The following is a 23465-nucleotide window of genomic DNA, read 5'->3' on the forward strand; positions in this document are numbered from 1 at the left end:
TGCCCAGTCTTCATTCCCAGTTGCGTGTGTAGTTTTATATTCACCAGCCAGTAGATCAGCGCCGGGATTCCCGCAAGATAGCTCCCCACCTGTCCCTTGACAAGTTAATTAAACTGAAAAGAAAACAAAAATCTAATTAAAACTTGGGTTCAAAGTGCTTTCCACATTTAAATGGAGAAATATTGTATGGATGAAGTTGCACTGCCGCCTCTGAAACAATGATTATTCACTACTGGGCTCTGCAGAAGTTTTGCCTGCTTTGTTCACTTTGAACTGTACAAATCTCATCTGGTAAAGTCTAAAAGAGCAATACTCCACAAGAATAAAACACAAATGCCCATCCTGAATGGTGTTGTCGATTTTCACGGTGGACGGCGGCGCGGGTTAGGTTCATGATTTCAATTTACTCACTGCCTTTTGTCTTTTTTTTTTTTTTGTTCAACACAAATGCAACTTGGATTTCCCCTGCAGTTTTATTTAACAAGCTATAAATCATTCGGACCCACGTAGGTGTGTGATACCTGCTGCTCCTTCGCTGGCGGCACACAAGCCTCTGTCTGTCCGGGATGCACGGGAACGCCAGGAAATGCTGCAACCACAAAACTTGGAAACAGTAGCAGGAGGACGTTGTGTGCCTTGAAAACAACATGGAACGACTTAAAGGCTGTAGCTGTGGGAGAAGACAGACGATGCAGAAGACGGTTTGTTGCATGGAAGTCTGGGATTGTAGGTCCAGGCCACAAAGTCATTTCATCACCACGCTCTGTCCAAAGATACTGAGGTTTCATTCATAAGAATAACGTTTAATATTTCCAGATAAAGTGAGATAAACAGACACAGAATCTGCGGTTTTAGCAACCGTAATAAACAATAAAGCTTTGTTTTGTTTCTGAAACTGGCTTTATTTTATCTTAAGTAAGTAAGTTTGATATTTAATCCACAGTGAGGGAGACGAGGCACAACATCTTTAATCTAGACCTGTTTGGCCTCATCTGGGGTTTTACCTGACCCATGTCTACTCTGCAGAGAACTCTGGCAGGTTCAGTACCTTCCTAATGGAGGCTGATTACTTCAGAGAGCACCTCTAACATGCAGATCTCACTTTATCAATGTGTCATAAATAATACATCGGGCCTCCAGCATTGCAAGCATTCCTTGTTTTTTAATTAGAATTTAAACTTTTCTCATTTCCCCATCACATGGAAGATAAACTTAGCATGAGGCCAAAAGGTTTTTTCCCTGTTGATTCAACACTATTGTAGACTCTTTAAAATCACTTATCACTTCATATTTATTTATTTATTTTTTTTTTTAAATCAAATCCCTGGTGTGTGATCAAACATTTCCTCATCTCACAGCGGGAGATCGCAAAGATGCCAATAATGCTTTTCACAGTGGCTATTTTTTCTCATTTATGGCCTCAATCCTGAGCCACCCCCCACCTGGTCTGCACAACTGGTTGCTGCAAACAAGGATCAGAATAAGTACCAGACTGTCTCTCAGCGTCCATCACTTACATAAAAATGTTTGTGTGCCACAGCCCCAGACGGATAAAGTGACATGGGAACGATGTTGATGACCTCAAAAAACTGTGGTGATGAATGCTTGTGGCAATAAACTGAAATTTGCTCATTTTTACTGAAGCAACGCATACTGTGTGGGAAGTGAAGTCACGTGACTTTGGGGATAAAGGGAACCTGGTTTGTTAAACGGAGATCTCACAGCGAGTCGAGTTATTCGTTTAATCCAATATATTTATATAAGATAAAACATTCTACTGCTAAGCAGGAAATCTAAACCCCTCGGTCTGTTCTCAAGTGATTATGTATCTAAAATGAGGATGCACTGATGCTGTGATTTTGATGGAAGCGGTCATTACTTTAAGATAAATGGCAGACGTATGTCCATGTATGCTCAAAAAGCTGAAATAGTTTCAAATGGATCCTGCTGATTGTAATCTGATGCAAGTGTGGAAAACTACATTGTTACTTTGGGGATGGGACACCATACAATAATCCAAGGATAGTTCCAATAGTTATCCTTCTGCCATAGAAAAATTTGAACAATATTTATAAACATGCAGCTTTTTCCCCCTAAAGTTAAAAAAAAAGGACAAACCATCGTGCTATAACAACAAATGAGAGTATTAAGCTATAAAATATGTAGTTGAAAATCTCGATGGAGCTGTTAGGCGCTACAACAGCTACTGTGGGTTATGGGCCTGAGTGAGATAAGTCATCTCAAAGTAATTTCAGAGATATAGCTGCTATAGCCTGATGAGCGTAAATCTTTAAAGTTTCACGATGATGAGAACTGCCAGCCAGTCAGTGCTTCCGGAGTAGGTTTTTCAGCACTATTACTTCATCATCTGCACTTGGTAGCTCTGAATGTCAAGGGTTCAATAAAAAAAAAAAAAAGAGTGATGAAGTCAATGAAATTTACTATTTAATACATCAAAGAAGGCATGGAACTGACCTTTTAACGGAAAACATCTACACAAGCCTGTTCCCGTTGAGTTTTCTGAGGTGTGTCCTGTTTTCTGATGCTTTCTTGTTTTTACTGGCCTAATACTTTTTGGCACAAACGTTTCAAATGACCAAACCGTACATCTTTGATTTCAATGTCAACCAAGTGTTCTTCTGTAAATCTGTTCACAGATGTTTCTTTTCCTTTGTGTTGCCTCATTGCTCACATCATTCAGTTTTTATTCAGTTTTCTTTTCAGGCTTATAAATCTTTTACAAGTGCACTTTCTTTTTTTTTTTTAACTTGTGAAACCTGGTGCTCAAAGTTCCTACACAGTGTGTGACACCGAAGTTCTGTCGCCTTCGCTGCGCCGCCGATCTGAATGATGGATGACAGTGCCCAAATGGTTTGGAGTTTATAAAGTGATATTTAGAAATAATCCAGACCTTTGTAAATCTGTAAAATAAATCTGCCTTAGAATTTAAAGTTTGTGAAAAAAAAAAAAAAAGACTTAGAAGATTCACTGTATTTCTCTCCATTCAGAAACTGTAAACCTATCATGTATAATTAAGTTCATCATGGGGAACATGTTACCTGGAGATCCAAGCATTAGATGTGTTTGACGTGTTTGTAAAGCCCTATAAGTTTCTTTTTGGTCTTCAAAGGTTAGCATTTTAGCAAAGCATTTTTATTCATGAGATTACTCGATTTACTCGTTTAAAGAGATTCTTTGGTGCCATTGGTTCAAGCCTTTCCTAGAGAGTGAGTTGGACTATATTTCTACTTCTCAGTGGAAGAAGAAAAGTGTTTGGGTGCCGTTTAAAAGCGACAGAAAACAGGACAGCATGGTTTTTCTGTGTGGGCTTAAACCCTTTGCTCATGCTTGACAGAAGCTTGAGCTTTGGTTTAAAAAAAAAAAAAAAAAAATACAATAAAGGATAAAACAACCCTCTAACATGAAAGCCTGACAAATGTCTTCTTACCTGGAGGGAATCCACAGTAACAATAAGATCAGCATGAAAACATGAGCTTTTGGTTTCCATCTGCGGCCATTTTCCTTTCCTCTCGCTAAATGTCAGTGGATGCAGGGATACAAAATGCTTTCTTTGTGCCTGCTGTTTTGTTTTTCACCCGTCTCTTTAACCCTCCTCTCAAAACCTTTCCTTCACCCCATTTGCAGTAATGGTCCTGACATTTTTCCACAGGACTGACGCATCCTCAAAAAAAAAAAAAAAAAAGCAAAAAAGAGGGAAGATCAAGAGGAGATAGTTTTATTTTTCACCGACGTGCGTTCTTTAGTATGATACCGCCAGAGGAAAAGAAGCAGTGCTGTAGCTGCAATATCATGTTTGGACAGGCATGAATATTTGAATTGCATTCTTCATTTTTAAACTCTGACATTTTCTGTTTTTCTGACAGACAGTTGTTTTGATGATACCTTTCCAAAAACATTGGCATCATCAAGTGAGGGCGGCACCGTTAAAGGCGTCACACAGTCCTGAGATTTCAGATTAATTTTTCTGTGAAGATGGTATGAAATTATCATTATAATAGTAGTCATTACTTTGTGTCAGTGAATGCCTGCTTGGCTCAGTCTGCGAACATTCAGGGACAGACCCGAGAAATGATGAATGTTGTCAGACGAGCAATTCATTTTGGCAACTCAGGTCAGCCAAGGCAATGAATAGCATGATGGTTAGAAATGATATTACCATTTCTTTAATTTCCTGTCAATTTGAGACCTTCACTGCGTAATATTTGAGAGACTGTTTGTTTTCATTATTTAGACAGAGTGGGATTTAAAATGGAAACGTTCCACCTTCTCCAAAAAGCAAAATTAGACAGTTTTGTTGCTTCTCATAAACATCGTTTGCTGCTTTGCCTCTGAATGTGGGGACATTTTCTGAATCTCTTTGTGGCGTAGCAGATATCAAAGGTTGGGTCTTTGACACCAGAGCACACAGGCAGAATTAAGGGAAACAATGACTCATGATCATTCATAATTTGAAGAAATCACCCTGCCAAAAATTTCCAGTTCATACGTTATTAAGGTCACATTAAGTGGCAGCAGATTAAACTCATTTTCATCCATCAATCCACGTCTTGATGTGACACAAACCAGATGTTGTTAATCAAAACTATATAACCTGCTTTATGATGGATATTTGTGTCAGCTGGATTTCCTAAACAGCATTGGATTATTAATGTGCAGTTCAAAGAGGTCTCGGTGCAGCTGAGCTGTTTTCAAAATTCAGATTATTAGAAAAGCTATTAGGTAAAAAGCTAACCCTAACCCTAACCCTATTAGGGTCTGTGGCTCTCTTTTTTTCACCCCTGTCTTAATTTACTAATATTTACAACTGAACCTGCAGCTGGCCAGAGAAGAATTAATTAACCTGAGAATGTTTCATCATTCATCCTGAGCATGAGTGCTCGGGACCAATGGAATTTACATAAATCCCACAGTGATTTTGGAGTAATTTAAATCCAAATAGCCAAGAGCAGAATAATCAACAAGTGATGAGAAGTAAAATTGGTCATCTGTTCACATCTTTCACTGTCGGCTTCATCAACAGCCATGGCTGCTCCCATTCATCCAAACAATCATCTTTAGAGGTCAGTCACTTTTCTGTGCAGTTAATCGCGCAAAGAGTCTCGAATGATTCAGTTCGCACTGTTACTCATTGCTTCCGAGACAGAGAGGCCAAATAACAGCCTTATTAATTCATTCATGTGATCATCTCTTCCTTCACAGCAGCAAATGCAAATTCAGGCTTGATTGGGCTTCTGACTGTCATTTTGCGAAATGATCGGAGTTTAAAAATCAATTGGATTTAATTAGATTTTAATAACTATGCTAATTAAACAGTAAATTGAAGGGGTTTATTTTCATTAAAAAAAATGCAGATTTTCTAGTTAAAGGGCGGTGTACTCAGGTGGAAAGAATGAAAAAAGCCAAAAACAACAGCAAGAACAAAATAGAGATATTTTTCAGAATCACAACCCTGGAATTTAGACTTGAACATTTGATTGAATTTGCATTTAATCAGGCGTGTTATTATTCAATGAATAACAGGGGCATCAGATGTGCAGAATAGGGGAAGTTATTACAGAGGTCCCTCAAGAAGCAAGAAATTCAAGTTAGTACCTTTTCGAAAGCTCTAACACGCACAGTGAATCATTGTGAGCCACAAGATAACCACAGTTTCTATCTAAAACTACACTGGAGCCCCTGTGTGCAGGTGGGCTGTCGGGGGGGGTTGATGGTTGATAACTTCCAGTCATTTGTGTTCCCCACAAAATTAGAGGTTCCCAAATTAGAAAATAACACAGCAGTAGTGGTAATTTCAGGGAAAATCGTCATTCATAAGTTTAAAACAGCAAGATTGTGCATAGCTAATTAATGGCTGTGCTTAGCTTGCAGATAAATGAAACCGCGTTACCTTCCCTTCATATTCTCATGTTGATGTGAGACAGAGCAAGCGCTTAAAAGGGATGTTATATATAACTTAAGCAGTTATTTGCAGTGGTTTAAACGTTTAAACCGAGCGCTTGCATTAAAAATTGAGGATGAACAGGACTTGAGGGAAATCTGAGTTTAGCTGTTGTTGATTACCAAACAGTCCACAGTTCATCATTTTCAGATTCACTTTCCTCATCCTAAAAGATATCACCGTTGATCACAGTCTTTTTGCTGGAGAAACAAAGACGACACTAAATATAAAAATATTGAAAAACAGATACAACATTTTACTTTAACATGCATTGCGAGCCACACAGCATGTTGCTGAGAAAGGCTCTTTTAGTGGAGTTGCAGAGCATTTCCTCCTTCTGAATTGGAACTTTGGCTCTTCACATCACAAACACAAACATCCATTATGGAAACTATGTTTGACAACAATCCCTCTCAGAGAAAACCTCTAGTAAAGAGCACAACAGATTTGATCAGAGTAATGATTTCATTCAGAGGGGTCAGTGCTGACTAGCCTAACAGCCATTAAGAATATCTTTTGTGTTTGTTTGTTATTCATCTGTTTGCACATAGAGGGCACCCTGGTGGCCTCGGGGTTGAGGTGCTGACCATTAACTGCACTATCTCTGGTCTGGTCAGGGTCTTTTGTTGCAAGTCACTCTCCATCTCTGTCTACTGCTGGCTATAATAAAGCCGTAAAATGCACAAGAAAGCAACAAAGAAAAACAGACAGTTATCTGTTCATGCATGAAAGCTGATATATTAAAGAGGAGAACTGGGCCCACGGAGACCACACAGGCACAAAGCCCAAATTTTCATGCTACGCTCCCGATGACCAAATTAACTGGGCTCTGCGTACGATTATATAAATCACACTGTGGACAGTGTTATGTCTGTCATGTATCGGCAAGATCTGTGCTGTGAATCTCTCCACAGATTTCAGTGGCACCAAATGCACGACTGGCATCTTTTATAATGTTGCTTCCTTTATTTCATTACTCATGGTTCCAAACTCAGATCAGAACAAAATGGCAGAAACAGAAAAAATAAATAGCATGTTAAAGAAGAATCTTAAAATCTGTCGTCTATCGCTCTAGAGACATTTCTTCAGGAAATGGCCACCTCTTCCCTGACTGAGAGCAGAGCCCGACAACCCTCGCAGCATGCCAAGCTTCAGTGTCATTCCACTCCCCATTAGTCATGCTGTATGTGACTCTTATGTATTAAGTTTTCCCTTCATAAGCGCTGAATGGGAGAATGATTACACGTTTCTACATGACTGGCGGTGCAAATTATTAGCATAAGCAGCACTGGTAAATGACTTTCTGTAACAAAGCAAATAGCAAACTGAGTGTGTAAAACAAACGCTGTTGGGGCAAACAATAACTTCAGAGAAAACACAGGATTGGGCTCTTGAGGAATATCGCATTGATAATTTTTGCATAGGTTTTCATTTTACTGATTCACTGATGCTATTGTGTTAAGTTTGCTCTGATGAAAATCAGCACTGACAGCATGAGATCTGTCTTCGCCTGAAGCTGTGAGGCTCACTGATGCCTCAACAGTGCCACCTTTTGATCAAAAGGTATGAAGAATGAACTACTTCATATTCAGTCTGATGAAAAACACATTGGGGCACTTTTGTGAATTTCAACAAAGCACATTTAAAGATACCAAACAGGAAAATAATAGACATCTGCCATCATTTCACTGGTTTTCTGTACAGTCTTGCAAGGAAATATCTCTCAGAAGAATCTTTCCTGCTGGCATGCGGCTTTAAAGTCCTAACGCTACCGAAGACCCTCAAGAGCTCCTCCTGGAGTTTCTGAACGTAGATCCCGTCCCAGTATTTACAAAGCAGAGAGCCCCCCGGCTGTAAAATCCTCTCAGCCAAGTCTAACAGAGACAAGCACATCAGGATCAGTTTCTCATGGTCCATCTCTCGGAAACCGCTGGCGTTTGGCGCCATGTCACTCAGGATGACGCAAGCTTGGCTGTTGGGCAGCAGCTCAAGCAGCTTGGCGTGCGTTACGGGGTCGGTGACATCATGACTGGACAGGAAGTGGGCACCCTCCAGGGGACGTATGTTCAGCAGATCAATGCCAACAACGGTACCACATGGCAACTCTGGATCTTGGGTGAAAGAAAACATTTCCACTGTCATTTTAAAGCACATTTTTCTGAAAAAATGCTACTTTATACCCAAGATGATTTCAGTTTGGCTCTAGTATCAGGCCGAGGGGGGATGGACTCTGTCGCAGCTTTCAAGACCCTTCCTTTGTGACAAAGACTACAGTTAAAATTTAAGGTTTAATTACTCTTTTTCTTTTAGTTGCTGTAGGCCTAAACCTCTCTCTCTCTCTCTCTCTCTCTATCTCTCCTTCCCATGAATGTATATTACATTATTCCATGTCTCTAACTTTGTCTCTTCCTGTAGTCTGTGTTTTGTCCCTCCTGTCCCCGTCCTACAGCCGCTGAATCATCTCTGCTCCGTGTTCCTGCACAGTAACCTTTTGTTATCATCACACACTACTACTCACTTCCTGTTGTAACCTCTTCTTCTCCCCCTGCTGCTAATCTTAACTGGTGCACATCACTGTATGTTTTCTTTGTATTTTCCACGGCATCTTCTCTCCTCCAGTTGTTGTCCGTCCCTCCTCTCCTTCAAGCTCGCTCTCACTGCCTCTGGTTCTCTCTCTGCACCCCCCTGAGCCCAGTTCTGAAGTTTTTCCTTGCTCCTGCAGGGATTTGTTATGATTTGATATAAATAAATCTGAATTGATATGATTTGATTGTACAAAGCTGACTACAGCTACTAGTGACACTGATTATTTTTATTTGTTTATCTGCCAATTGTGTGAAGGTTTGTCAATTAGTTTTTCAGTCCATAATTGACAGAAAACCTTAATTAAAAAAAAAAACAAAAACAAAAATAATCACAGGTAAATGCAAATGTCTTAAGAGTAAAAGGTAACAATAAAGTTTATTTGAGCACATTATTAAAACAATATTTATAGATACAAAAACATTAAAAGTGGATCTTCACAAAGAAGACCATGTAAACTAATAAACCAAGAGCTTAATGAATGAAGGACAGCACCAAGAAGCAAAATAACGCCTTCAGCTGAAGAATTTGAAAAAGTGGGTTGCCAGATCTGACACATACCCTCTTTCACAACGCCCCGCCTCTCTTCTCACCTGTCCCCGCTGAGTTGACTCTCTGGACGGCCACCTGGCTCCAGGCTCCGGGGGCAGCCCCGCAGTCCACCACGGCGTCCCCGGGCCGTAGGACGCGGAACTTGTCATCAATCTCCAGCAGCTTGAAGGCGCTTCTGCAGCGGAAGCTGAGGAGGTGGGACGCTTTGACGTACGGGTCTCTGAGCTGCCGGGTCACCCAGCGCTGCTCCGCCGCAGATTTACCTCTCAGCTTCTTCAGGAGAGTCGCAGAGGAGTGAAAAGTCCTCCGCAGCGACACACGCCACATTGTTTACACCGTGCCGGGGTCACACACACCGCAAGCCTGCTGCGCCTGCGCGGAAGAGCAAGACTCCGTCGGTAATAGTCTCCGTACTGCAACACACACAACGACGACAACAGTTCCTACGTGAGATTGCCGTCTTTAATACCGTTATCGTCTTTTAAATTGACTTTTTTATCGAAGAGAATATAATTCAGAGAATATGGATCTTCAGATTTCATCCCCAAAGTATTATAATATCATGTAGTATATGTTTACATGTGCTTAAACAGTTTAGCAGTTTGTTGTACTGCTACTGTTACTGTTGTACTGTTCAATTTTCTAATCTAGAAAACACAAAAAATTGTGTTATTGTATTTTACACCGTTTAAATATAATTTGGAATAGACTATTATTTTCTGGTCAGGGTTGTGGGGTGAGTTCAGCGGTTTGGACGGACTCACCTGTCGGCACTTTTAAACCGTGGCGGTGTCCTACAGACGAGCGTATTTCAGGGTGACACGCCGAGCTTAGCTCTTACACTCGAGCGTCCCCGCCAAAATCACTGCCCCGGAGTCATTGAGACCAACCCCACGCGCCGCCGACGTATCAGCGTGGGCGCGCGCGCGGGAAATTTTGCGGCACGGAGTCGTCCGTTCGACTTCTCTCCGGTGTTTGTTTCTGCACTTTGGAGCAACAATCACAACAAGTCGTCCAGCGCTGCGATCAGGTCAGGTAAGGATGTGAACGCGCAGCTGTTGGTGTGGTCTCAGGTTGTGTTTTCATTGTGTTTGTTTGTGTCCCGTTATGACATGTGGACCCCCCCCCCCCCCAACACACACACCAGCTGTGAGCAGGCATGCTGCAGCCCAAACTGTTGACTCTGGTCCTGGTGGTCCAGCCGGGGAGGGTGCTGCTGGGGATGAAGAAACGTGGATTCGGGGTCGGGAAGTGGAACGGCTTTGGGGGCAAAGTCCAACCTGGAGAAACCATCGAAGAAGCTGCAAGGAGGTAGATGAGGTGGATGATCAGGTGTTTCATAAAATGTGAGGGGTTGTTAGCAGAAGAGGATTAGATATGAAATATGAGTAAAACAAATATTTAGCAAGGAGATTGTTTGCTTGTTTGTTTGTTTTTGCAGACATATTGGGGGGAAAAAAACATCACAATTCAGAAAATATTACAATTAATAATAGCTTTGTTGCAGACAGGTCCAGATAAAACAAGACACTGCATAGAATAAATTACATACATTAAATAAGGCATTAGAAAAATATAAATCAGTTTTCTACTAAGAGACAGCTGGACCAATGTCTACGCAGCTGTCCTCAACCTTGATAAGCTCGAGTCACGAAGTTGCCAAATAAATGTATAAATGCAGTTTTGTTTTCCAGATAATCCAGACTCTCACATTACAGGATCTTCTGCATTTTCTATGTCATATGTCATTGTAAATTAAACATGGGTATTTTTGCTCAAACAAAACAAGAAGTTACTTTAAGTTCAGCTAAATGTTTTTGGGGAATTTTCAAGTTTCAACATTCGTGGAAAACAGTAGCAAAAAAAAGTTCTGGCTTTAAATGATTCGTTTCATCTGGATTTTAAAATGTCAACATAAACACAACACGAAATGTTTAAAATGTCAACAAAAACACAGAAAGTTTGGCTTTCCATTTTCAGCTCTTTCACCAGGTGTATTCCATCATCGAGCCACATCAGCACCACTTAAAACATGACTTGCAACGTATATCCATTGAATTGTGTCACACCATTGTAATGCCTTTATTACTAAAAACAACATAATCCAAGGTGTGTTTGTGCATTTGAAGTCCTACTCATTCTCTATTTTATGTCACAACAGTGGTGGTGATCGCATTAAGTGGAAAGGTTTTGTTCATGTTCATCAAAGTTTTTCAGCTTGGTAGAATTTTGAGTGTGGACAGTGTGCAATCCATCATCAGCAGGAAGTTTTCTCCAAAAGCTAGAGGAAGGAAGCCCTGAAGGCAATCGGGCCCATTCTTGAGCTGTTTTCTCTCAGGAAAGTCCTAGTTTTATGATTTAAGGGAAGTTGGTTGAAAAACACCACTTTGCTTTCAGTTGCTGGCTACTGTGCCGACAGATTGTTTTTAAATCAATGTGCATTTCATTGTGACGCTGCAGTTTGTTTTATTTTTATTTTTTTAAACCAAAAAAAGTCGAACTGAAAAGATCATCTGCGCTGTATTTTTTGCAGCTGCCAGCCACATCTTGCTGTCTTCATCAGTGATTGTAGCTGAGTCACTAGAAAAATGTTTTCCTTCTCTTTGGGTGTGCCAAACAAATAGATACTCTGGGAAACACTGGCATCATCATTTTACTGCTTCCTTCAACTGTTTGAGTGTGTGTGTGTGTGTGTGTGTGAGGAGGGCCATGAGCCTATTTCTGAAATACAAGGATCAAACATTTATTTTATGTTTTCATTTTCAGAGAGCTGCAGGAAGAAAGTGGCCTCACAGTGGATGCTCTCGAGAAGGTCGGAAATATCAAGTTTGAGTTTGTCGGAGAAACACAGCTACTTGACGTCCATGTTTTTAGAGCTGATGATTATCACGGGGACCCAACAGAGTCTGAAGGTATGATTTCCACTGTGGCATGTTGAGCTGTTTCATTCCTGTATTATATCTTACTCACCAAACAGGACAAAATCAATTGTAACAACTTTTCTTTATATATATATATATATATATATATATATATATATGTGTGTGTGTGTAACACAACTATAGGCTCAAAATAAACAGAAAGATTTCCTCAGTCACATTTTACAAAGCTGGACTCACAACAGCACCATATTTTAATGTGGATAACCACTCGAACACTTATAACCGCTGTCTTCAAGCGTGTTCTCAGTAGAGAAAAAAAAATGACATAGCTGTAGATAGAGAGAGAAAAAGCCCCTCAGTAGAACAAACACAGCAGCGATCTTTGTTTCTTTAGAATCTTGTCAAAGTCAGCTGGGTGAAGTTTACAGACAGCAAAGAGAAAACCACAACCTGCAGAGGAGTCAGAAAATCAGCCATTAGCCAGCGAGACCAAAGGGTTACACCAGTCTAACAGCCAGTGGGAGAAGAAGAATAAAAGGCTTTTGTTAGCAGTCTAATAGCGTATGAGATTTGATTCAATTTGCTAAGTTTGAGAAATAAGAAAACACACTTTTTTCATTTATCCTTAACTTGCAAGTGCAGGAAGAGCCCCACAAGACAAGAAAATAAGCCTTTTAGTCAGGAAATTGTGTGCTGAATGCTGTTTTAGGGCATTACCTACAAGCCCATTTTTCCTGTTCTGTATATTAAGAAGGTAATTGGTCAGTTTATTGATTGGCTCTTGCTGCACCGGCTGTGGAGAAATACCCTCCGACCACAACTATTGTATCGGAGACGGAGGTCAAAAATTCACATCCTCATTCTGTGCAACAGTTAATTATGAACTGAAGTCAAAATCCCCCTCCACCACAGGAAAGAGGAAGTTTTGCATTTAAATAAAAAAAAAAAAATCACTTGGATTTGTCTCACTTCGACTGTTGAAGCCTCACATTATTCTCAGATGACCATTACACACAACTTGTAGATTAGAAAAGATTTTTGTCTTTAGAGGTAAAAAAAAAGATTTCTTCAATATACATATGAACATGGGAGCATTGTTTGAGGGAAGAATACAGAAAAGACCAATCTTAATTTTAACTGAGTGACTGTCTTTCATTTTCAGTTTTAAAACACATTCACATACACGATCTGATATATGATTAGATAAAGCAGGAATATAAAATTTATTCTATCTGTGCTGCCATAATAATAAAGCCTGTCATCTACTTATGACTGATGAACTGAAGTCTCAATGCAACTCAAGTCATAATTTCCATCATTCACTGGACTGACTTTGTGGCTGATCACAGATTCATAAGTGCCAGAGAAAAAATGAGTGTTAAGCTCAACGAATCTTGATAGTCTTGATCGTAACAAGACAGATGATGTGTCACTCTCGCAAGGCTGACTATTATTTATTCTCTCTATGCTCTTCTAGAAATGAGGCCTCAGTGGTTCACATGTGATCAAATCCCTTTCAGTGAAATGTGGGCTGACGACATCCTCTGGTTCCCTTTGATGCTCCAGAAGAAGAAATTTGTCGGGTATTTTAAATTTAAAGGTCACGATGTGATCCTGAGCCACAAACTGGAAGAGGTGGAGGAGCTCTGAGCTTACCTGGCTGTGGGTATCGACTGGGCTCTAAAAGAAAAGAAACATCAGCCTAAAAATGTGAACATTGATTCTCAAAGATATCTGACGGTTCCATGTTTTCGTCCGGTTTCATTTGTGGGAAGAGATCAGAAGATTCTGAGGACTTAAAAAGCCTGCGTTCGTGGCACATTGTTTCTGTGTCTGATTTCGTTGGAAATATTCCCAGTTAAATTGTTTTAAGCATCACACATTTACAAAAGAAAAGAAAATAAATAAAAAGCAAAGCAGCTGTGTGCTGAACTTTTTTTTTTTTAGCTCTATTGTTTTATTTGTCAGGATAACTGATTTTACACAATTCAGCATTTTCTTCCTTCAGTAAAATATTGACATTATTTACAGTTATTGCATTGGATTGCCAAAACAAACGTGTTTCATACAGCATTACAGTTTTTTCATAAAATTACTATCATGTATGTGAATATTGACATTTTCACACAATCTGTTTGGTGTATCCAATAAAAGCTGGTTTTGACGAAGACTAGCTGGTGGCAGTTTGTGAGGTAACTTATAAAATGTTAAGATGGTCCTTTCGTGCTTCATTCTTAGAAAAACATACAATGTTCAGAATACATAAAGGTGCAGACAGACGTGGAAGATGTCTGATCATAAATGGAAGGAGTTCCACAACATCCACACTATTTATCTTCCTGCCCACATTCATACAAACTTAACTTGATATCTGCCACTGTTAAGAAGTCTTTTGGTAAGGAGTGATATGGCTAAAGACGCTCTGATGAAATTACAAATACACTGTGTTAATCATTAAAAATTCCAGGAATTTAATTGTGTAAATGTGCATTCATTTATAATTGATAATATCTTTGGTAGTAAATCAGTAGCTTATAGTGTTATTACTGACATGCCAAAAGTGCTGCAGGCCATCATTCTATCAGCACAGCTCAAAAGCCCGCCTTTCGTAGCATCTGATCATTTTAGCTCAAGGTTTTTGAAAGAAATTAGCTTATAAAATAAAAAGGGAGACTTGCAAACAAAGCAAAGATGTTTCTCTACATAGAAATCCATATGAAATAGCACACCTGTCCATAAAAAAATATAATGCATGCTCCTACACATCTATATAAACTAAAATCTGTATCAAAAAATACACTGGTCTGAAGTTATTCACTAAGTAGTTTGTGAGATTTAAAATAATCTCATCCTTGAATAAAGTCGAACTTTCTCTCTTTTATTTTTAGTGTGTTGAGTCGGTGGAACGTGCTTTATCACGAGCTGGAATGCATGAGAATACTGTCATCCTCCTTGTGTCCCTTGTAAAATACCAGACATTTTTGTTTCGATGTTGGCAGTTCTAAAAATCTATTTGATATTATACTTGGACATTGTTTCCTCATAACGAAGAGTATAAAATGACTCATGACCAACACTGTCCAGTTATTGGTGAAATGGTTGATGATCAAACCCGTTCTTCAAGATGCTGTACAAAGAAAAATAAGCGTATTGTGCTGTTTTGTTTTTTCCTTTTTGCTTTAGCTCACAGAGCAATTTATTTTCCAGTTTATAATCTTCATTAGTCAGCGTTTCTCCTTTGCAGCTCCCTTAGGTCTTAGATGGAGGTTTTCAACCCATTATTCCCACCAAAGAGACATCCAAGCTTGGGCTGCAGTTCATTCCACACCTCTCCCATCTGGAAAAGGAAAAAACAGTCATATTTTCTCATTTAAAAACAAATATAATACACTGCATCTACATTTTTTTTTTTACACTTACTACTTTTATAAAGGAGTAAATTTATCTTCAGGGGCTCTGAGTTTAACAGAAAACCTTGGCCTATCTGACTTTGGGTGGGGGAAAAAAAAAAAAAAAAAAAAAATCTGATGTCTAACCAAAGAAGTATACGCTGTGCACTTTACTTGATTTTATCACGGGCAAAAGGTATGTGGGACATTCACTTTTAATATGAAATGTAAGCCAACTGAAATCTTAGATGAGAAGATTATCCAGTCAGTGATACCATCCATCATTATTAGTTCTTTTGTTGGACTTTAAAAGCCAATTTAAAGCTGATTTGGCTCTCCTGGAGCGAGCAGTGCTGTGTCGATACAGAGGACGGTCTTAAAGAAGAATTCTTTCCAGACGTTGCAGCCTCACCTCTCTGTGTCCTTGGACCTGGGAGTTAACAAAAGCCCCGAGAATGTGGGATGTGATTGGAAGGTAGGTGAAGATAAGCTGTGTCTCTTGATGAAGGCAGAACAGGGAGAAGTAGTTACGCAGCTCCATGGTCTGGATGGCGTTTTCTTGCTGTTAGCAGTGAAAACACAGAGTGAAAAACATAATGTGACATTGCAGCCACTTATCAAGCGATGATAATCAGAGATTTAAAAAAAAAACAAAACAAAACAAAACGATGATAAAACCTTTAACAATTTATTTCCATGGAAATGATTAGCAGTTGTGTTCACTACCATTGTAGATGAATGAACTTGAAAACTTGGTACAAACATTTATTTTCCCCTTTTGATCATTTGAGATTATTTATGCTGATATTTTAACTTTTTCATTTAGGATCATCACTAAACCATCCAGCCCCTTAATGACACGTTTTCTGCTAAATCTGTGACATTCGCATCAACCGTTTGTGCTAACAAGTAATTATTATCATGTCAACTCTAAATTAAAGTGCACCTAGTAAACATTATGTGTACCAGCATGTTATGATTTTTAATAGTGAGCATGTTGTTCACATATTTAAGTTACTGTGCAAATCTCCTTAAGCAGACTTTGTCTTGAGGCTTAAAGCTCTAATTTGGTGACTTTTTGTTTATATATAGGAAATGTTTTATTTATTTTCACTATCGAGACCTGCATCATCTGTATGAATGCATTATATGAAAACCTGGGGCGGTATGCATAATGGAGGGATAGTTGCTGTGGCAACTATCGCTATGCATGAACTAAGGGCTTTATGGGCAGTGGATTTGTAATAAATACACTCCAGCCAATGTAATATTTTATAAAGCAGTAAATGAGTAGAAACAAAAGCGAGGAGGCCAACTGAGAGACTAAGAATGTGGCAAGAAGTGCGACTGAAAGAGGCTGATCACCTGAACAATTCGCGATTCAAGCTGCTCCACAGATGCCTGCTCTTTTGGCTGAACCGTGGCACTCATCATCTGCCTCTTCATCACACTGTACTTGTGCAGAGCTCTCTGGTGCTCGTGCAGCACCCCCTTCTCGTGGCGCTCACAGAGATCCTAGAGAAAAACACAGTGACAGTCACATAACAGCCCTTCTTATTTTTCACAAAAGGGCAAAATTGGAACATACACTGACACAAAAAAGCATAGTAGACACGATAAAAGCCACTGAATCGGCCCACTTGTTGCCTCGATGAAATGGAGCGAGCCACCCACTTACCAATTATAAACTCCGACACCAAGTGTGATAGATTTTGTTGGGTTGAAACTGACAGTTACACAAGATCTGTGGTATAGTTATTAACTGAATCAGAATTTACTGTCAGTGTACAGCTCCAATATCCAATAACAACTGTATTATATAAAGTAAGTGTCAGTGACAACTTACAAGCTTTAATGAATTCGTCTATCACAGAAGGTTGGTGATGAATTATTTAAAAAAAAAAAAAACAAAAAAAACAAACCAACTTACTCTGTATGACTGCAACAAATCCAGGAAAAGATTGAGTTTTTCCACAACATCATCCTCTTCCCGTCTGCCCTGAAGACATCAGCAAAACAACGTTTATTAGCTGGTGCCGAGCGCAGAAGAGCGCAGGTGGTGTGGGTGAAGGACTGAGGGCTTTACCTGCTGTGCAGCTTTGTCAGACAGCACAGCAAACTCCACCGACAAACTCTTCAGTGACTGGCGCAGTGTCCCCCAGGTGCTTTGTGGGGAGGCCAAGGCGGGTAGAGATGAACCATCTGAGCCCAGTGCACTGCAGAGGACAGCGTTATTACTGGGACAGAAAGTAATATTGTAGTGCCTTAGCTGCCAAATGCATTTTGAGTATACAACCATGAAGAAAGACAACACAGAATTTTGAATCATATTAAGCTCGTTTGTTTTCTCAGTCCATAACCTCTGGTTACGAGAAAAAGGCCTTAACCTCATACCCATAGTAATAAAGTACCTGAGCTCTCGGCCAAACATGAGGAGATCAGTTGCATTCTCCTTAGACCGCTCTGCCATTTTTTCAGCTCTGTCCCGCAACTTTTGGAAACTGTTGTGGATATTTCTAATCAGCTCTCTGCTTGTTGAGAACTGAGCCTGGATGTCAGAGGGGAGATATTCCTGTGGAAAAGACCCAACATCACACATAAATGGAGGTTATTCTTTTCGGGGGTAACCATGCAGGGACCTCCATTGATTGTTTCCACAATCTGTGACAAACCTTTGCCTGTGTTGCAATTCTGTTGGTCATGAACTCATCACCCGTTTTCTTGTAAGTGTCACGCAGTTTAATCTGAACATCCTGTTTGGGAAGAGGGGTGAGGAGTGTGCGAGAAGAAAAAAAAAAAAAAAAAAAAAAGTACAGGATGCCCCTCAGTATCAGTCACCAGTAGGATAAATACTTATTGTTCCACAGCCAGCAGCACAAAAACCAGACAGCAAGTTCAAGAAACTACCCACAGAGCCACTGAAGGTGAGGAAGGTCTTAACCAGCTCGTCCTCTGAGAAGATGGGATGCCGTGCCACCAAATTAATGAATCTGGCAAGAGCACGTCTCCTCCCCTCAATAAACTCCCGCTCTGAGATGGAGGTTAGCACTGTGGACAGACACCAGAGAAAACAAACAACAATAATAAATAAATAAATAAATAAATAAATCAGGTAATTAGTATAATTGCAGTCTGACCAGAGGTGTCAACGTATAAAATAGGTCTGATTCACGGTATGTCTATTAGCTACACATATATATATATATAAAAACATATGTGAGTGTGTGTGTTATATGCAACTTGTGTTTGATCGAGACCAACTCTTTCTTATTCACTGCTGCGAATGATATGCCACCGCTGTGTGTGTCCCATTTGACTGCCACTGTCCAATGTGATACTCTGGCCTGTCAGTGTCATGTGTGGACTGTGAGTGATGTAACATCACTTTGGCTAATTGCTGTCACTCCCGTTCAACTGTGATATGGTGCGATAAAAGTGTATGTTATTTGCTGTTCCGCTGCCTTATCACTCTCCACTGGTTTATAGTGGCTCTTTAATTGACAATAGCTGCTGAGTTGTGTGCTATTTCCATGTCAGCTCATCACTTCTCAATCTTTTTCAAGTTGTCTCATTTCTTTGTGATACACTGTTACATAAAAAAATATCTGTGAGAGCCACCTTAAGGTTGACTTGTATAGCGTAGCATCCCTTGAAAAATATAAATGTTTAAGGAAAACTTAAGCAGATTTTAAAGTTTGCCAACAGGTCCTTCCTCACAGAAGCTGGTGGTATAAAACACCCAAAGAAATCAGATGATGGTTGAGTTGCATTTTCACTTATGAAGGCATCAGGTTTCATTTTGACAAGGATGAAAAATACATATTTGCTTTTCAGTTTTTTTGGGCTTTTTTTTTTTTTTTTTTTTCCATCGTAAGTCTGACATTGTTATGGGACTTCATTCCTAAAATCAGTGAAGCATTCTTTCAATTTCCCCCAAGTAAACTGTCGTCAAAATCATACTGACGTCCTCAAAAATCCTCGGTTCTCATAACTGAAAAACTGAACTAACATCAACAACTAGATGAGGCGATACATGTCAATCAGCACCACGAGGGGGGGGGAAAAAAAAGTGAGAAGAACTGGTGGGATGGCCCATTTTCATGTGAGAACTGAAACAGGCTCATTTCATGCATCACTGGATTTCTTGTCTCTATCAGGCAGTAACTTTGATGAACAAAAATGTCTGTTTGAAACTATTGAAATTGACAATGCAGCTGAGCTTCCAGTCAAGCATATCGAGCTCAATAGAAATGGTCTGTAATTAAACCGTTGAAAAATTATGATGTAAAATATGCGAAACAAAGAAATAAGCATCGGTAACGGCCCAGATGTTCGAGAATTTAGACATACCTCCCTTCAGCATCCTTTTAGGTGGCAGTGCCGGCACCACTCTGTAGGAAAACCTCTGTAGCAAAACCTCATGGAAGACGTCAAAGTCACTATAGCGTCTGTAAACTGATACTTTATAACGCTGAAAATCAAAAATCAAAGAAAGAAAATGTAAAAGTTGGTAGTGGTCGACTTTAAAATGATCAGCATCGTCAAAGAAAGGGTGGGACATTATTCTGATATAATTACTTATATATTGTATCTATCATGGGATGCCTTGCCTGGCTGGTGATCTGGTACTCCACATGTTTGAGGAACAGGCCCTTCTTCTCAGGTATGAGCTCCACTTGGACTGTGTCTATGACCAGCAGTTTGTCCAACGTCTGGGACACCACCAGGACATCCTCCTGAGCTGGCTGCATCCTCAGTATGCTCAGGTCCTTCGTCTCCCCGAGCTGAGGTTTGGGTAACTCTGTCAAGCAGAGAATCAGAATTAACTTCAAATAATTGTGTTTTTTTTTTTGTGATTAAATCAGTGCAAACAGTGAGAAATTTCAAACCCAACGGGCAGGAATGCTGTCGTTAAAACCACTTCTCTCCAGACAACAGATTGCTACGTGTCTGACCCTATTCGTATTTGGCCAGTACTGCATTGTGCATGCGTGCTCTGTGATTCAGCCCTTCCTGTGCATTCCAAAGGGAGTCATGAGCTGAATGTAATGTACTGCGACAAATGCAGAAAACTTGTTCCAGCACAGCTGAAGAAGTGGCATGCAGCAATCAGCAATACTGGCCACACCTGAAATGACAGTGTGGGCTTTAAATAATCACAGAAGGTGGGGAATGGATCTAAGTCAAGCTGGCGTAATGGCTACCTCTATGAAAACCAAAAATTGCCCTTCCTATCATCTTCCCACTCAGGACTACTGAAAGAATGCAACTCTTAAACATTGGCTTCGCCTTCTCTTCCAAAATAAAACAACTTAAGCTGAATAAAAGAAAATGCAAGCGTTGCTATGGGGCGGAAAACTGCTCCTATATGTTAGCTCGATAAAGCCGAAAGTCCCTCTGTTCTTTTACAACTGTCACAACAGGCCAATAAAACAAGCTATAACTTAAATGTGAACTAAAATATAGCTGAGGTTTCTTTTGGATGCCTTGAATAATCATCAAGCTACTCATTAAGCAAAACCTTTACTGCACTGCTGTCACTGTCACCTACCTTGTATGCAATTCTCCAAGAGTTTGGGGCTTGGCTGCTTTCCTTGCTGAGCAAGAGCAATCAAGGCCAGCGCTTTATAGAAGGACAGCTTGCTCAGGAATCCATCCGTGAAGTCAACATGCTCAGCAATCTGCGAAGAACAAAGACAATACGACCTAAAGGTCACCATTTTTCAGTCCGAGATCTAAATTCAACAGTGGTTTGGATTCCCATGGCAAAAAAACAACGACAACAACAAAACAAAAGAGAAAAAAAAAAAAAAAAAAGCTCACAAGACACAAAAGTGATGGCATGCTGGATTATTGGGGGAAGGGAAATTCTACTGAATGATGAAATCTATCTGAATTATAGAAAATGTAACACATACTATCATCTCAGAGGAATTTCATAACTGGAACCTTTATCCCAAAAATAAAGGAAAAAAAAAAAGGCACTGCCGTTTATTTAAATCTTTTGTCTTTGACTGGCCACACAAGGCTTTTGCCACACAGCTTCCTGCTGATAAGACGTTACACCTGCATCTTCTTTATCTTAAATTGCCTTCCGGGGACTCACAAAACACATCTTATCAGAATCAAACTGATATTTGAGCGGAGAGCCCACATACACGCATGTTTAATGTATCCATTCAGTTCCAGCAGCACAAATCTAAGGCTTTTTAATTCACAAATCTGTAATTATTTCATATTCATTCATGAATGAATATGAAATTTTGCACGTAATGCCCATAATAAGCTCCAGATTGATAGGCTACACCTTCTCATATGTTAAATTGTGGTAAATGACCAATATATAAAAGCTATATTGGGCAAATTATGTGCCTCAAAATCACTCCAACTATAATTACAGAGCAGACCTCCTGTGAATTGTTACAAGGGGCTGCCTGCTGCAGTGTCTTGGTGATTGCTCCCCCAAAAGTTAAGTGTGAACCCCTCACCTGGCCTAAAACAGCCTTGGGGAGATCGGTCCTTTGGAGCAACCGCTGAAAAACTTCAACCTGCACCCTCTCATCTGTCCTACAGCAGACGGCTTCATATACTTCCCTGTAATAGGCAGGAACTGAGCCTAAAAGAGGAACAACACCTGCATGGCGTCAAAATCCACCCAAAAAGGACAAATATCAGAGTTTACATCTGTGGCAGCCTGAGCTGGGTTCATGGTGATGATATCACTTTAATAGAGCTAAGTTTTTATTTTTTATTTTTCATCATCCCAACAAAGATTACACTGTTGGCCAAAAACATTATCTTTCAGAGACACGGAAAGGTTTAAAGCTGACATGAACAGAATTATCTGATCAAATTTACATAACAATCTCTTGTTATTTCAGTATAGGCCTAATAAAGTACTGCTGAGTTCAGGACTGAAGAGACCAGCTGACAGTTTTCACGTGGCAACGAAAAAAAAAAAGAGCATAAAAACTTTTCATAAACCTTTTCCCCCGACGTCGTGTAAAAAATAAAAAATAAATAAAAAAATAGGGACATACACTTCTAATGTTCATCATCGAGTGTTAAGAAAACATCATAAGGTCATTTTAAATTGCTAACCAGTCGTGAGATGGTAGAAACTTCACTGACGATCGCAATGTGCCCAAAAGGTTTCTGATCGCCTGGTTCCCAAACGCGACTTGAGAGAACCAAAAAAAAAACAAAAACAAAAAAGAAACCACAATCTTAAAAACATCTGTTGCAGCATATGTGATCATGACACGGCCAACAAAACGAACAAAACACTGAAGTAACACGAGAAGTGGCGTTAAAAGAGACTGTGGGAAGATTTCGCACTGTACCTTCATTGATCTCTCCTGCCATGGTTCAGAGTGTCATGTGAGCACAAGAGCACCTCCATGTGATTTCCTGAAGAAAAGGAAAAACAAGTAACTTATTTCTTAAAGTTGTAGTGAGCACCGGTTAAAGTGCAAGTCTGCGGACGACACACTCACAGGCACTGGAGAAGAAACGCTGCTGTCATTGTGTGTGATTGCAACTGAACATTTTCTAGTTTTTAGGTGGGGTTTTTTTTGTTTTTTTTTTTAATCCCAGCAGCTCTAAAAATTAAATACGGGGATCACTCAATAATCTGAGCAATATTTAGTGTTGTTTTAGACTTGATTTAATTCCTGGTTTCACTCGCGCAGGTTAATTTCATCTGATTTTCTGTTCCTCCTCTTTCGCCGTACTCGCGTGTATAAATAGTGCCGCCTTCAATGACTCCTCGTAATTTAAAACAGCTGTGTTACCTTCAGGTTCCTTTTTTTTTTTATTTGAAATTAAGACACACTATAGACTGAGCAAAAGCATTATCCTTTTAGAGTTTGTTGCTTCCTTTAATTGTATGTCAAATATCAGAAATATCGACATTTATAATAATGGAACTTTCGCCTGATCACAAAATTAGTTAGATATTTTGTTTTAAAACGTTTTATTTAGAATAATAGATTATGCATTAGTGATGTGTCATTCGTGAGCGATTCGTTGGTTTGGAACAAATCTTTTGTATGAGTCGGGAGTTACAAGTCATGTCAGAGAGTGATTCCTCCTCTTTTC

The 23465-nt window shown here is 39.7% G+C and overlaps 3 protein-coding genes across 6 annotated transcripts; 1 reads left to right on the plus strand and 2 right to left on the minus strand.

Moving 5' to 3' along the window:
* Nucleotides 1-5548: 5548 nt before the first annotated feature.
* Nucleotides 5549-9984, minus strand: mrm2 (mitochondrial rRNA methyltransferase 2). Its single transcript, XM_029508904.1, has 3 exons — nucleotides 9859-9984; nucleotides 9136-9507; nucleotides 5549-8070 (listed from the first exon to the last, which is right to left on the minus strand). Exons 2-3 carry the CDS (start codon nucleotides 9419-9421, stop codon nucleotides 7640-7642), a joined length of 717 nt encoding a protein of 238 aa, XP_029364764.1. The 5' UTR covers nucleotides 9422-9507; nucleotides 9859-9984; the 3' UTR covers nucleotides 5549-7639.
* Nucleotides 9912-14146, plus strand: nudt1 (nudix (nucleoside diphosphate linked moiety X)-type motif 1). Of its 2 annotated transcripts, none has more exons than XM_029508906.1 (4): nucleotides 9912-10129; nucleotides 10242-10405; nucleotides 11861-12006; nucleotides 13454-14146. In XM_029508906.1, the coding sequence occupies exons 2-4, from the start codon at nucleotides 10254-10256 to the stop codon at nucleotides 13624-13626; spliced, it is 471 nt and encodes a 156-aa protein (XP_029364766.1). In that variant the 5' UTR covers nucleotides 9912-10129; nucleotides 10242-10253; the 3' UTR covers nucleotides 13627-14146. The 2 variants fall into 2 exon arrangements, with proteins under 2 accessions (XP_029364766.1, XP_029364767.1); XM_029508907.1 differs by having other exon boundaries at nucleotides 9912-10124.
* Nucleotides 13929-22964, minus strand: snx8a (sorting nexin 8a). Of its 3 annotated transcripts, XM_029508901.1 has the most exons (14): nucleotides 22862-22964; nucleotides 22709-22775; nucleotides 21854-21981; nucleotides 20917-21046; nucleotides 19976-20166; nucleotides 19716-19836; nucleotides 18277-18413; nucleotides 18038-18118; nucleotides 17777-17937; nucleotides 17452-17581; nucleotides 17296-17364; nucleotides 16731-16880; nucleotides 15778-15927; nucleotides 13929-15313 (listed from the first exon to the last, which is right to left on the minus strand). In XM_029508901.1, exons 2-14 carry the CDS (start codon nucleotides 22728-22730, stop codon nucleotides 15233-15235), a joined length of 1551 nt encoding a protein of 516 aa, XP_029364761.1. In that variant the 5' UTR covers nucleotides 22731-22775; nucleotides 22862-22964; the 3' UTR covers nucleotides 13929-15232. The 3 variants fall into 3 exon arrangements, with proteins under 3 accessions (XP_029364761.1, XP_029364762.1, XP_029364763.1); XM_029508902.1 differs by lacking the exons at nucleotides 21854-21981; nucleotides 22862-22964; XM_029508903.1 differs by lacking the exons at nucleotides 21854-21981; nucleotides 22709-22775; nucleotides 22862-22964 and adding an exon at nucleotides 22467-22560.
* Between the last annotated feature and the right edge of the window lie 501 nt (nucleotides 22965-23465).

This window comes from Echeneis naucrates, chromosome 8 (genome assembly GCF_900963305.1).
Source record: "Echeneis naucrates chromosome 8, fEcheNa1.1, whole genome shotgun sequence".
Taxonomy (NCBI): domain Eukaryota; kingdom Metazoa; phylum Chordata; class Actinopteri; order Carangiformes; family Echeneidae; genus Echeneis; species Echeneis naucrates.

Coding starts and splice junctions, on each gene's coding strand:
- mrm2 (XM_029508904.1), bottom strand. CDS start 9,421: ATGTGGCGTGTGTCGCTGCGGAGGACTTTTCACTCCTCTGCGACTCTC. Junction 8,071..9,135: donor AGTCAACTCAGCGGGGACAG/GTGAGAAGAGAG, acceptor CTTTCACCCAAG/ATCCAGAGTTGCCATGTGGT.
- snx8a (XM_029508901.1), bottom strand. CDS start 22,730: ATGGCAGGAGAGATCAATGAAG. Junction 19,837..19,975: donor AGTACCAGATCACCAGCCAG/GCAAGGCATCCC, acceptor TTTGATTTTCAG/CGTTATAAAGTATCAGTTTA. Junction 17,938..18,037: donor GAATTGCAACACAGGCAAAG/GTTTGTCACAGA, acceptor TCTTTTCCACAG/GAATATCTCCCCTCTGACAT.
- nudt1 (XM_029508906.1), top strand. CDS start 10,254: ATGCTGCAGCCCAAACTGTTGACTCTGGTCCTGGTGGTCCAGCCGGGG. Junction 10,406..11,860: donor ATCGAAGAAGCTGCAAGGAG/GTAGATGAGGTG, acceptor TTTCATTTTCAG/AGAGCTGCAGGAAGAAAGTG. Junction 12,007..13,453: donor GGACCCAACAGAGTCTGAAG/GTATGATTTCCA, acceptor ATGCTCTTCTAG/AAATGAGGCCTCAGTGGTTC.